The sequence below is a fragment of the Labrus bergylta genome, chromosome 12 (assembly GCF_963930695.1).
Source record: "Labrus bergylta chromosome 12, fLabBer1.1, whole genome shotgun sequence".
Classification (NCBI taxonomy): Eukaryota; Metazoa; Chordata; class Actinopteri; order Labriformes; family Labridae; genus Labrus; species Labrus bergylta.
Window position 1 is genome coordinate 28,901,258 of NC_089206.1, and position 13,461 is coordinate 28,914,718.

Consider the following 13,461-nt stretch of genomic DNA (forward strand, 5'->3'; position numbering starts at 1 on the left):
ATTGTCGTCCACCTGTGTCAGACAGATTCTCAGAATGATGACACTTGTCAGGTTGTTTGCTTAATTTGCCAATGAGACCCTGAGGACCATCAGATGTGGTCAAATCATACTAAAGTCAACCGTTAAAAGAAGGTTGGTTTTATATGTGTACAATAAATTACACACCTGATTTTCATTGTATCCTGTCTATTTATAAGAGAGACAAATACATCATTTATAGAGATATTTTCAGGTGTTTTATCTTTAATATTAAGGTATCAGTAAAAGTAAGGGTTTTTTTATTTCCAATAGTTTTGTGCCATATGAGATGACCCTGTTTAAGAGCCTGTTTTGAGTCTCTGATGTACAATATACTAACACTGGATATATGTTGTGAAAAATGGATCAATTGACAAGTTCAGTCTGACCACTTTGATGTAAAGATAAATGGTGTAATAGAGGAAAACCACCTCCGTTGTAAACATCCTTACAGTCTCCACACTCCCAGCACATGTTCACACATCAGGCAACTCTCTCCCCCCCAACACACACACACACACACACACACACACACACACACACACACACACACACACACACACACACACACACATTCTCATACAGACAGCCACACTCTCATCCACTTTCCCTCCCACTCACACACTCTCTTACACACTCACACAGCTGGCTGACCTGGCTGCCGCTGGCCACGTCTCAGTCACACGCTCCCTTCCTGCCTGTGTGGAACGTGGGAGCCGCTGTGGTCCCAGGCTTCCCACACTTCAATGTTAATGACACTGAGGCCGGCTGCACAAAGGAAGTGTGCCCCATCGAACAAAGATTAAGTGACCAACCCCCCCTGCTAACAGCCACACACACACGCACGCACACACACACACACACACACACACACACACACACACACACACACACACACACACACACACACACACACACACACACACACACACACACACACAGCACTGTCAACAGGGCTTCCAGGCACACCATCTGGACAGATCGTACGCTATTGTCAGCCAATCAAGCATGGGAGACGCTCACCGTGAGAACTGGAGAGGCTGAAATAGAGACAGAAAGTTAAAGAAGAAAAGAAAGAATGTGTTTGTGTGTGTGTGTGTGTGTGCGCGCATGTGTGTGTGTGGGGTAGAAAACTTTGGAAATAGTCTAATAGAGTTTGTTTTCAAATTTTGTAAATGAAAACATCTTAAAACCACAAGTGGTATCAAATTAAGAAGCTGTAAAAAGTTGATTATTATAATATAATTAATACAGATAATAACAATAGACACTGTGATGTTGTGATTTCTGATCAAGGTTAGAATGTTTTTCTTTTTTGCAGATCTTTTAAGGGCACAACAGATTCTGTTTACATGAAGAAAGGTGGGAGCTCAGGTCTGATGCCATTTGCAGCATTGGATGTATCATTGCTATCCACCATGTTGTTAAAGCGGATAAAACAATAATAGATGACCACTGGCAGACCTTTTCCCTTCATGTTCCCACCACAGATCAATCCCAGTTAAAACAAAAAAAAAAGGATTTCTCTCTGGATGTGGCACATCAGCTGATGAGAGACAAGAGGCAAGTGAAGGGCCCCTCCCACCTGTTTGTTTGGATTGGGGCCATTGTACCCTATGAATTCAACTAATTCATTCACATCCTATTGTCATAACGCTGCATTGTGATTGGTCAAACACTGTGAGAACCAGCATCACATTAAATCGATGGGAAAGTTGGCATAAGTATATAAAGAAGGGAGGTCTTCATGGGTAGAATCATAACCCTGAAAACTTCTTGTACATGAAACAGGCCTGGACTGACTGGACCCCGTCCGACTGCATATTCACCATGAGAGATCAGCACACAACGTAAGCTCCACTGGACAAAACTCTTCTGTAGAAGTAGATTTGACTCACTATGTTTTGCTGTTTTTATTTTTGTGTGTTTTGAGGGCCTGTGTTATTGCATTGCTGCTGGTGTAGAAATTTGATCACAATTAACAGTATTCGAGATAGTGATAGAAACATTGACAGAAGTTAAAGGGTCAGTTCACGTGAATGAGCTAAAAACATTCGGTCATTTCTCTGTTGTGAAGCTAAATTTTGTTTCATTTGCATAATTTTGGAGATCTCTGTCCCTGGTTAATTTTCCATACCTAAATCACACATTTTTTTATCTCCAGGGGAATATTCTTCTGTATAAAGTCTTAAAATGTAAATTAATGGCAGGGAAGATGGGACGGTTAGAAAGGTTGAAAATCTTTGGTCATTATTAGCACAAAAGATCAAAACTCCATTCACATACTTTGAGTTTGGGTGGAAACAGATAAACAAGTGTGTGCATAAGGTTTGGTACCACTTGTTTTAGAGGGAGAAATGGGTCTCACTTGTGTATCTAGTCTTTATCTGATGTTTCTTTATTCTTTCTGCTCAGCATGTGCAAGATGATGACTTTTGAGAGGAAGTGCACAGACAGAGCAGTGAGGCTCCGCTCAGCACTGGAGAGCCAACTCCACACTGGGGCATCCAGCTCTGACGTCTGGGACAAGACTGTGTCCTTCTTTACAGTAAAGAAGGCTTTCATTTTCCACAATGGCTACAACAAATCCTCCAGAGATGCCATGAGGTTGTTCCCCTCACCTGCTGAGGATGTTGCACCGCTGTGCTGTCAATAACAAGTGGACACAAAGACAACATAAAGCGGGATGAACCTTTTGGGACAGTGCTTGGGTTGGTCTTACAAGCTGCAGAGAACTGAGCATGGCAGCATTGTGTCAAGAACTTCTATTGAAAAGTATTTCCTAATGGAAAAATAACTAGATAACAAAAATGTGGGGTTTTTTTCTTCACAGTTTTGGGGTTTGAATTTGATGTAAAATGCCTTAAATATGGGGGTTTATACCATGTACACTGTGATCTTATTGGTCCACAAACGGGCCTTGAAATGTGCATTCTCTGCCTTAAGTCATTGCAGTCCTTGAAGGAGGTCACATGAAGACCAAACTGTCAAGGTTCTGTTAAACTAAAAGCCATATTCCTTTCTTTAAAGGATAGATATGTATGCTAATGCATACTTTATTTTGTTAATGTTTTTCAGACATTGTGAGAGATGTTATTTTTTATGTCATGCATAAAATGTGTTGTTGAAATAAAATGTGCAATATACAAGTAAAAAATAAAGTGACATTGTGATTACCTAACATTTGTATTTATGATACAATATGATACACTTTATTGTCCCTTTGGGGAAATTTGTCTTGGACTCAAAGTGCTGCCGAACATTCAGCTGCTTCCACACACTTGAGTCCGGGTCGCAAGCAGGGCAGCGCCACCGGTTTAAACTTGATAATTTTGGAGTTAGTTTTAATTTTTATAAAAGGTTCAGTTTGATTGTTCATATTATGGTTGCTGCATACATGTGCAACACAGTTTAAGAAAGTAGGGGTTTTCTTTTTCATATCTAATTGTCTTGGTGAACATCACCCTCTAGTGGCCACTCATCCTCAGGTGGTATCCACAGTAAGCTCCGTCTCTTCCATTCAAAAAAAAAAAACAGATGACATTTGTTTTAGAACTACAATATTTGAAGTACAGCAGAATGCAGCGGCTCTTCAGCTGTATCCTCTAAAGGACCGTAATTGCCCTTGACTTGTTCAATGCCCATACTTTAATAAGCAAGAGTGTACAGAAAAGAGTAAAAAAAAGAAAAAAAAAAAAAGGTAATTGATATTAATTCAATTTAGTCATACATGTAGAAAGACACAGTTAAGTGACACATTTCTACAACAGATTTCACATCATTTGTCGACTCATCCTCACTTCTGGTGAAGCTAGAAATCAGAGTAGTACATAATTAAGGAGAGAAAACATTTTATTGACCCCGTCAAGCCCACTCATTATCAGGGCTGTGAAGCTGAAACCGAAAGATGGATATCAGATAACTTTTCTTTTCTGAGACTTATCGATTCTTTGCATGTCAAAATCAAAAAAAAAATCTTTGGTCATCTGGAAAACAAATGTGAGGAACTACTGAAGATAGAAAGTGATGCTTCCTTTTCTAAGAGTGTTAACAGCAGCTGGAACAGAAGAGGTAACCCTGGATCAGATTTGTAATTATTACAGCTTTATTAATCAGAGGCTAAATTGTAAAAGCAGACATTAAGCAACAGGGTAACATTGTAGCAGCAGGATCGGGTGAAGGAACATTTAACTGGATGAACAAGGAACCTTTTAAACAATATGTAAGTTTGAAAAATGTAATTCGTCACTGGGAACGGTAAGGGGTTCTTGTTCACCTGAAATCTGTTCTTGGGATTGACACAACAGTGTTACCAGTGATTTTGTGGAAACCAAAATGACATTTGGGATTGCGTTGCAGAGATATTAAGAAAATACTTAGACGAAAAAAACGTACGCAAAGAAAAAGTTCTTGAGGATATAGTGTAGGTCTGTTTTATTTTCAATTTAGACAGGTCTGATATTTCACTGCAACATATGGAATATTTCACAAATCAAAGTTCACTTTGTCATGAAAGCAAAGCTTTATTGAAAAAAAAAAAGAATAAAACAAACTTGTATTCATTTCATCTCCATTCTGCTTCTGAGACTGATAAAATAAATCACATACACACTAAACCAAAAACCTTTTTTTCTGTTCACTCAAATTCCAGTTAGAACCTACATAAAGACCAAACAGCAAAAGCCCAGAAGACAGGTTAGCTCAAAACAATAGGACAGTGAAACTTCTTTCATTGACCAAGCCCCGACCAAAAACTTAAACCAATGAAACAAAAAGGAAAACAGGATAAAACCAAATGTCACTCTTAACACATGGTGGGTCAAATCCCAAAACATTTTTAGTAACCTCAACTTGCACCCCAATTTAAGAGGGTGGTGGGATGGTGGGTGGGTTTGACGATCAAATAGATTTACACACTAAAACAGAATTCACAGCATATTCCCATCAGTACGTCAAATGTCTTTTATTGACATGAATCATTGGACTTCCTTAGACTGCCATTCTGCGACATCTGTGATATCCTCTACAGACAGAAGAAAGATCAAGCTTCAGGTTTGTTGGCAGTCGTACAAGATTTACACTCTGGTTTAATTTGTCCTCATTGTAGATGAAGGAGGTGACAACCAAGGGGCAAAGTGTAAATTCTGTTTTAATGTGTTCCCCGCCTCTTATTACAGCCTTGTCTAATGTTACAGAAATGTTGCCATAAGCGGATGATTTTTTTTTTAAGACTACACTTAGTTTCTGCTTAGATAATTTGAAGATGCCATATAGGGGAAGAAAGTGAGTTAAGAAGCATGGTGTATACTCAGTATGTGTGTCAATGTGTGAAAAGAGAAGATCTTTTTCTTTTTTAGTTGGTAGGTGTCCAGACATTATTTGCAGGGCTGTGGTGTTGAGAGGGGTCTGGAATGAGGAGTGGCCCTTAGGGCAAAGAGTTCAACAATTCTTGCAGGAAGAGGTCTGGGTCTGTGATTTCAGAGAGAAGACCTAGAAGAGAAACATAAAATCAAGTTACACGTGAACAATTATGTCACATTATAGTTTAGAAATTACAGCAAGAATTTCATGTCCCCTGTTGACACTACAAATTTAATGAAGTACAGCGGCATCAGAGAAAATCCCAGTTCTATCAGTGTTTGGGCATCTTTCAATTTTCAAAACTGAGCCTCTAAAAAGTTCCTCTGGTTTATATACTGACCTACGACATCAAAGAACTCTGACAAGGACTCGGCAGGCATGAGCTCATCCTGGAAGGCCCTGAGCACACGCTCTGAGGCCTCGTAGATGGGCATGTCGTTGTGACGGACATATTCTGCCAGCGAGAAGGACCAGCCCCCCTCTGTGTTGCTGGTCGGTACTTTCTGTATGTCCAAAGGTAAGAAAAGAGACAGTCAACCCATTGCAGTCCTCAAACTGAAAAGTAATGTTTTATTATATACAGGTAAAAGCCACAATAAGTCCAGCTGACATGAAACAAAGAGGTCTAAAGCTTCTCCTGACTGTAATCACAGTTTAATAAAATGACACTCATATTTTGGTTATGCTTTGCAAGCCTTTGTCTGAAAGTGGATGTGCTCGAACATTACTGATTCATGTGACAGCTCCAAAGCATACCACAGCAAACATCACATATTCTCAATAGGAAATGCTGGTTGATAGCTCAAAGATTTTTGTGACATCAGAGAAGTTCTGAAATCCTTACTCACCCTGAACATGTCGTAGACAAAATCCACCAGGCCCCAGAAGAGAAGAGGCGAGCGATAGACTGCATATTCCTTTGGTGTTTTATCTGTGAGTCTAGAAAGAAAAAAAACGAAGAGGATCACAGCCGGAACTTGTTTTTAAATTAAATGTATTCCAAGTTTGATATGAAATGTCATAATGCAGTCAGTATATTTTCTTGACTAAGATCTAGAACTTTAAACATTTATAGAAACTAGGCATGTGGTTTTTAAGTATTTTAAAATAAAACTATCAACCAGAGGTTGCATGACACTTTGAGGTCATGTCAGTAAAATAATGTTAGCCTCTGCTATAGACACCTTTTACAAATACTACTGGGAGCTAATAAAGAATGGGTGAAAGTGGTCATCGAATTCTACCCATTTTTTAATTGACTTCCCTGGTATGTTAGACTGGGGCGTCACCCCTAGGTCAGTTGTAAAACAAAGAAGCACAAAAAATAAAACAAAGCTCAAGTTCCCTACTTGTTGGTGCAGACTGCCGAGACCTTCCGGGTGTGTGCAGTGACCAGGAGTCTTCGTAGGAAGTATAGTCGTGAGGTCCTCCAGCGTTCTGGTGGCATGATGTGCATGGCCAAAATGGTGAAATAGTGCGGTCCTTCAACATCATACGAGCCCTCAACCCATTTCTCACATGGCTGCTCCTGGAAACTCTGCAAGTTCTTCTCCTCCCGGGATGTAGCCCTTGTACTGCAGAGTCAGTGAGATATTTTACAAAGCATAATGAGATGAACATCAGACATACAAGAGCTTATACCAGGTGAATGCTGGTCAGCGTATGGTTTTGTCTTTCATCCTGGAGGTGAATTTCATTAATACATCAACAGTACGTACGTGTTGAGGACATAGAGGACAGTGTGGATGATGTAGGGGATGAGGTGGATATTGCTCTCTCGCCCTCCTCCTCCAGTGTCCACACTGAACGATTGTTCAGTAGCAAAGCGGAGAAACAGAAGTTTGGTGTCATGGATGTTGAGTTGGTACGTAGGTTCCCGCTGGCCTGTGCACTCCTGCAGATATGTGTTGTGCCTGTTGGGAAGACATAAATCAGTTAGGAATGATGTACTGTGGACTAAATTAAATACATTTTTGTTGCATGTGTACTGATGCATTTTGTTTACCTTGCTAAGCATGTAGCAAAAGCTGATTCTGGCACATGTGGCCCCCAGACAGGAAGCAGCCCATTGCACTTTGTGTTAGCATTCTGGAGAGCAGCACTCTCCCACTCCTCTCGTCCACGAGCCAGCCTGCCCCAGGAAAAAAGAAAGAATGTTTGATTGGATTTGATTTAATGTATGATTACACTGGAAAATATTTAAAAGGGTACTTTGAAGATGAAAGTCTGAGCTGCTACCTGACAGCTGCCAGATGACAGTCATAGTGGACTATGTTAAAGTGCGACACAGTGCTGTAGCCCTGCTGCTTGCGAGGCTTGTTTTCAAAGTCCTCCAAGGCCACACGCTTTGTGAAAGTGTAAATACCCAGGACTTTGGTTGGCTGTGAAAAAAAAAAAAGTAAAACATGACAGAAATGTTAATTCGATACACCACATTGAGGGTTCTCAGGGGTTTTGAAAGTTTAAAAAAAAGGTATATCCTTATATATGCAACAATCAATTAAAATGTGCAACTGGTCTGGGAGTTGGAGGATGTAAATGACTTCTTAAATAACACTTTATTTTAAATCCCCTACATTTTGTTTTAAAGCAGTTTATAAGTTATAAATACATTTATAATGAGAGAAAAAAATATACCTTTTTCATAACATACAATGATTTAGTATAAAGTCTAGAATATATTCAACAACTGTTTGTGCTACTGTTTTACTCATCAGATTTTCACTAGGCTGCTGTTATGGCTATGCACAGGAGGAATTATAGTTGCAGAAAGATACCAGTATACATCATCTCCTATACTGACCATAAACTAAGGTATAGTGTTTTCCACCCATAATCTTTGTTGAGTTTTGTACCTGAAACTTGTAACCTTCTCTACAGATACAGCAGGTCAAGCCCGGCTCCTCAATGAGCTCTTCCATTTGCTTCAACAGTGAGGTCTTGGTCACCACTTGACCCTTCTCATTGGTCTGAAAAGGCACAAATATAAAAATCACAATTATCACATTGGGCTATGGATTTAAATGGATAAAGAAAATAAAACTGAGAAAAAAGGTAGATACAAGAGGAGAAGAGTACCGTCATGCCCAGTGTTCCCAGGGCCTTCTGTCTCATGGCCATAGCCATACGCTTCTTCTCAGCTCTGGTTTCTCTACGGGCTGCATCAATCTTCAGGTTGACATCACTGTGTTCCCTTAGCGCCTCCAGAAGGTTTTCTGCCAGAGTGCCAATGCCTTCATCACTGGAGACTTGCTCTAGCTTGTGCAAGTTGGTAATGGAATCTGTGCCTATCAGTACCTGAACACAGTATGAGAAGACATACAGTCATGTGTTAGAAATCAGTAAGGTTCTTCATCCTTATCTGTCTGTTTTGTTAATTACTTTGGACTGGTTTTCATGGGGAGAATAGAGAATGGGTTTAAGCTGTCTTTACTGGTTTGTCCAATAGTCTTGAACGCACCATTCCTGAGGTGCGCTCAGAGCGGTGCTCTGTCGCTTTAAATAATGTCATACGACAGGTGAAGTGGCAGCTGACGGAGGACCCGTATGAACGCCAACTTGGAAGCTGTCGGACCTAACAGATGACCCACTCCCATGAACTTGTTATTGAAACCAGCCGTATCTTGTGATCCAACTACAACAAACAAACCTGAACTCATACACGAAGCTTGGGCTCGTTGCTCTAAAAACCGTCCAGTGCGATCAGGCCGCTGATGCCCCAGCAGACCCGCGTGTAGGTGAGCTGACCTAACCTTATGTTTTCCCTGTATGAGAATCAGTTCTTTCTGTACCCGTCATCTCTTGACTTCTCTGTCACTCTCCAGGTTAGGGCTAGTTTTGTTGTGTATATATATATACACACACACACACACACACACAACAAAACTAGCCCTATGTGTAGCCAGTGCTAGCTCGTAACACATGCAAGGTTGCAGAGCTGTGTCTGCAAGCTGGGACATATATTTGTATGGTGTTTCTTGAACGTTATCCTTTATACATGAAAATGTTCTAAAGTAATCAATACTTCATTGTTGGACATAATGGGGCAAAATATTTAGTACCTGTGTGGGGGGATGCTGGGTAGCCAAACCACGGAGCAATCTGAGAATGAAGGGTAGAGCCGGCCTGGAGAGAAACTTTTTCCAGACATCTGCATCCAGACTTTTGACAAAGTTCAAACAAATTAATTAATTTCTACTGTTTTATCAGACCTTCTTTGGACTGTGCTATGCTGAGAGAAGACTTACTTTTTGGCATTTGGGATATGTTTCTTCATGTAGTCCAGTGCACTCTGTGTGATTCCTTTCTGGAGAATAAGGTCCTTCAGCTGATGGCCATTGCTGTTATTTTTGATTCCAGCAGCAATTTTGCAGAAGCAATCCAAGAACACTTTGTCATCTGCACTATGCTCCTCGTCATACCTTAGAACACAAAGGCAGGGGTCAGTTCTTCTTCGTCACAAACTGTAATACCTCAACAGTCCCTGAAAAGGCACAGGTTGTCTTTTGTTCTTTATTAAAAGACCAGGACATTATCCATTTTTAAAACAGTATATGTGCTTATTTGGGGAAAGCGGAGCAACGCTCACTTGTCAAAGCTGCAACATGGTTTGAAGCGTTCTACTAAGATCCTCATCTTCTCTAGTTCACCAAAGGACAGGTATGGGATGATGCGCAGCAGACCTTGTAGCACGCTTGGGTTGGAGCGCACAAATGGAGTGTTGATCTGGTCTAACAACATGACCAGCTGATCTTTGTCTCCTGTCAGCAGCAAGTTGCCCTGCAAATGACAAACCAGCCCACGTTTAGATCCAGGAGTTACAAGAATGAAATGCTTCTGATTTTTTGTTAGCATTTTATTTTGTTATTGTTTATTTTCAGAATATTTAAATTCTTACCTTATCCTCTGAGATCTCAGCATTGGCTTCATCCAGAATTATCTCCATGATGCTTAGAACTTGCTCTGCTATGGAGGCTCCACCACTGTCCTTACTCTCCTGTTCAGCCACTAAAGCCTGAAGAAAAAGGGACCAAGATTAAACTGTGTTTCCTGAAACACCAACAAGGAAACCAATCAACTGTTTGATAACAGCCTATTTAACTACTACGTCGTGTGTCAACATGACACTCACCAGGTTTAGAGTGCCCAGCATAACGTTGAGTGTGTTCATCTCTGGTTTAACCAGCTGCTGCCTATTGATCTTCACCTTCACACAATAACTGAACAACTTCAGCAAAACCTGGGAGTGAGACAGATCACAGTTGATAAGACATCTGAAAGCTAAGTCAGTTCATTTATTCACAGTATTAAAAGATTCACGTTTTAGCAGGCTTTTAAGCAAGAGAATGAGAATTACCATGCAACGTTAAAAACATTCTGAAGGAAATGTCTGCTTACAGTTAGTAGATGTCGTCCTTGTTTGAAGTCTTTGATTCCAGACAGCCGGTTGAGCATACACTCCAGTCCTCCACACTGTGCCATGACCCCTGCCATCTTGTACACCTCCTCATCATCTTCCTCCTCATCTGCAACAATATCAGATCATGTTTTTCTGATCATTTTGGATAATCCCAAACAAGTATTTCCCACAACTTTATCACGAGGGACTTGAATAAAGGCACATGGGATGCCACATGTCCTTCAGGCTAATGGATTCTGTAAACCAATAGATTCAGACATATGTGCGCAAGCCATGCATGACTCAGAGTAATAACATAATGTAATTTCACAGTAGATCTAACCTGTGGTTGAGTCAAGTGACTCTATGAACTCTTCAGTGGCATCTCCCAGCAGACCTCTCATTCGATAGATGATTCTCATAGGCTCACCCTTGAGAAAAACAAGCGTTAGGATCCATGCTTTAGTGGTTTTTAGCTGAATACTTGGAGTGCACATTTAAAAACAATATAAACTATTAAAAATGATCTTCAAAAAGATGGAATCACTGTGAAATTATTACAACTCTCACCTCATTTGTAGGGCACCAGACCTTTTTGTAAACCTCTGCCACAGACAGATCCAAGCTGATGATTTTGTTGTTCACCAGAAGCTGAAGAAAAACAAAGTGACATCAACTTGAGTATTCTTTTAAGAATTTAAAGGTAGTAGTGAACACTTGGTAAAAACTAGCTCCAAAACAAGAAAATACGTACTTAAAATGCAGGGAACTGAAGTTTTAAAAAAAGTGCATAGAATATATATATGTATAGAGACAGATTTGTTTTACCTCCATGCCACTGTCATCCTCAAGAAGTGCCACCAGGTCACAGTCTTGGCAGATTTTGTTCTTGATGTCCCTCATGAGAGGGCCAATACCAGGCTCATTGCTGCTGTAGGGGTTTCCTGGCATGCGGCCCTGTAAGAAGTCCTCCTGCTGAGGATCCTTTTCCAGAGTGACAAAGAACTCTGTAACCTCGTTCTCCTCCTAAACACAAAGATGAGACAAGCTCCTCATAAGATTTACAGCTGTTTTTTAACCATTTATTTACCATTATAGTTAGGCATTTTCTTAATATCAACCAACGTTAAGATAACTCACAGGATAGATGATGCTGCACAGCCTCTCAAAAATGAACACTGGTGTCCTGTAGTCATCCAGGTTGTACCGCTTTGCAGTCTCTATGCACACTGCCATGAAGGCTTTGGTTTCAGACTCAGTACCTATTATCAGCACAACAAGTTAACAATGTTGATTTTTCGTATGCAGAAAACAGAAACAGAATTATTATATACTCTTTACCTATTTCATTGAGATACACAACAGCAGTTTAAACAATTTGAATCTCTTGCTTATTATGACTGAAATACATAAACTTGGAAAAATGGTTAGATGTCTTGTCTGTTGGAACTTGCAAACCTGTTGTCATGTCCTCAAGCATCTCAAGCAGCATGTCTTGAGTCTCATCGATGAGCTTGGTGCGCTGGACGACCAGTTTCCTCAGACACAGGTAGCCGTTGAGCACTGTGCCAACTAGTCTGCTTTTGAAATGCCGCTTAATGGACTCCACCTCCACAAATGAAGAGAGCAATCCTGCAGCGACACCAAACACATACAAATCATTTTAGAGCTCAACAAAGACAATCAAAACAACATTCAGAAATAAGCCTCATGTTAACCTGTGGTGTAAAAAATGACTGGTATGCATATTTTAGTTTTGATGTTTTACATAATAAATAATACCTGTCAGGCTTTTAAGTGCATAGCCTTGCTGTAAGTCTGTGCTCAGTGTGGCCTCCTCCAGAGCCAGAAGGTTGGCTATTTCCTAAACAGGAAATATAACAGAATTGAAATACCCAGGTGATTTACAATTATTGACATTTTGAACAATACTGACATTTTAAAACATCTACTGCCTTTGTTGTTGCCAATATTGATACCAAACACCATGCACTTAAAGAAACGTTTAAAAAGCGAGACATCTATGGCCCATGAAGTGGTTAAATTATCAATAATAATCAAATGAAATCAGTTTGAATTTTAGGAACATTACCTTGGTGATCAGGTTGCCAATGTATGGCAGGACTCCACGAGCTGCTAGGTAAACCTTCCAGTGTGTTGGCTTGATCAACTTCTGGTACAGACCCAGGTACTCCACTGCACACTCTCCAGCTACACTCAACTCATCCAGATAACTGACAGACACACAAACACACACACACACACATATATTAAGAGTTATATCGCAGCAGCCCAGGTCTACACTTTGGCTTCAAGTATTATACAATATTCATTTAAAAAGATATTTGGAAACCTCAAATAAAGCCAAGAAGCCTATAATTTGTATGAAATGGTTCGGTCAGTTTAATTCTAATTTCTCCGAAATCATTTCAGGTTTTTGTTTGAACAAATCTACCATCTTCAAGTCCTAGTTCTACAGTGCTCTAATGAAAGTTAATAAATATCCCTTATACAAATGACGTGATCTCTGACATACTGATCCTTAAAATATTCATACCTCGTGAGAAGGTCCAGGACTTGTTGCTTGCGGCTGGGGATTGTGGTCAGTGCCTCCACAATAGTACAAGCCGCCTGTCTGGCTGCCTGAGTGGCAGGGGTGAATAGGACCTGCAATAAACAAGTAG

General features: G+C 40.2%; 1 protein-coding gene across 4 annotated transcripts in view; it reads right to left on the reverse strand.

Moving 5' to 3' along the window:
- Window positions 1-4,100: 4,100 nt before the first annotated feature.
- The window catches only part of ubr4 (ubiquitin protein ligase E3 component n-recognin 4), a 56,904-nt gene continuing 47,543 nt past the window's right edge, over window positions 4,101-13,461 (reverse strand). For all 4 annotated transcript variants that reach the window (XM_065961081.1, XM_065961080.1, XM_020638192.3 and 1 more), the window contains 23 exons: window positions 13,335-13,444; window positions 12,870-13,011; window positions 12,560-12,641; window positions 12,236-12,409; window positions 11,918-12,039; window positions 11,606-11,803; window positions 11,348-11,428; window positions 11,121-11,208; window positions 10,777-10,904; window positions 10,511-10,618; window positions 10,277-10,393; window positions 9,968-10,158; window positions 9,627-9,800; window positions 9,441-9,540; window positions 8,458-8,676; window positions 8,235-8,348; window positions 7,618-7,760; window positions 7,385-7,510; window positions 7,098-7,292; window positions 6,729-6,953; window positions 6,228-6,318; window positions 5,720-5,882; window positions 4,101-5,508 (listed from right to left, as the gene is read on the reverse strand). In XM_065961081.1, the coding sequence (XP_065817153.1) occupies window positions 5,444-5,508; window positions 5,720-5,882; window positions 6,228-6,318; window positions 6,729-6,953; window positions 7,098-7,292; window positions 7,385-7,510; window positions 7,618-7,760; window positions 8,235-8,348; window positions 8,458-8,676; window positions 9,441-9,540; window positions 9,627-9,800; window positions 9,968-10,158; window positions 10,277-10,393; window positions 10,511-10,618; window positions 10,777-10,904; window positions 11,121-11,208; window positions 11,348-11,428; window positions 11,606-11,803; window positions 11,918-12,039; window positions 12,236-12,409; window positions 12,560-12,641; window positions 12,870-13,011; window positions 13,335-13,444 (3,156 nt within the window). In that variant the 3' untranslated portion in view covers window positions 4,101-5,443. The remainder of the gene's footprint in view (window positions 5,509-5,719; window positions 5,883-6,227; window positions 6,319-6,728; window positions 6,954-7,097; window positions 7,293-7,384; window positions 7,511-7,617; window positions 7,761-8,234; window positions 8,349-8,457; window positions 8,677-9,440; window positions 9,541-9,626; window positions 9,801-9,967; window positions 10,159-10,276; window positions 10,394-10,510; window positions 10,619-10,776; window positions 10,905-11,120; window positions 11,209-11,347; window positions 11,429-11,605; window positions 11,804-11,917; window positions 12,040-12,235; window positions 12,410-12,559; window positions 12,642-12,869; window positions 13,012-13,334; window positions 13,445-13,461) is intronic.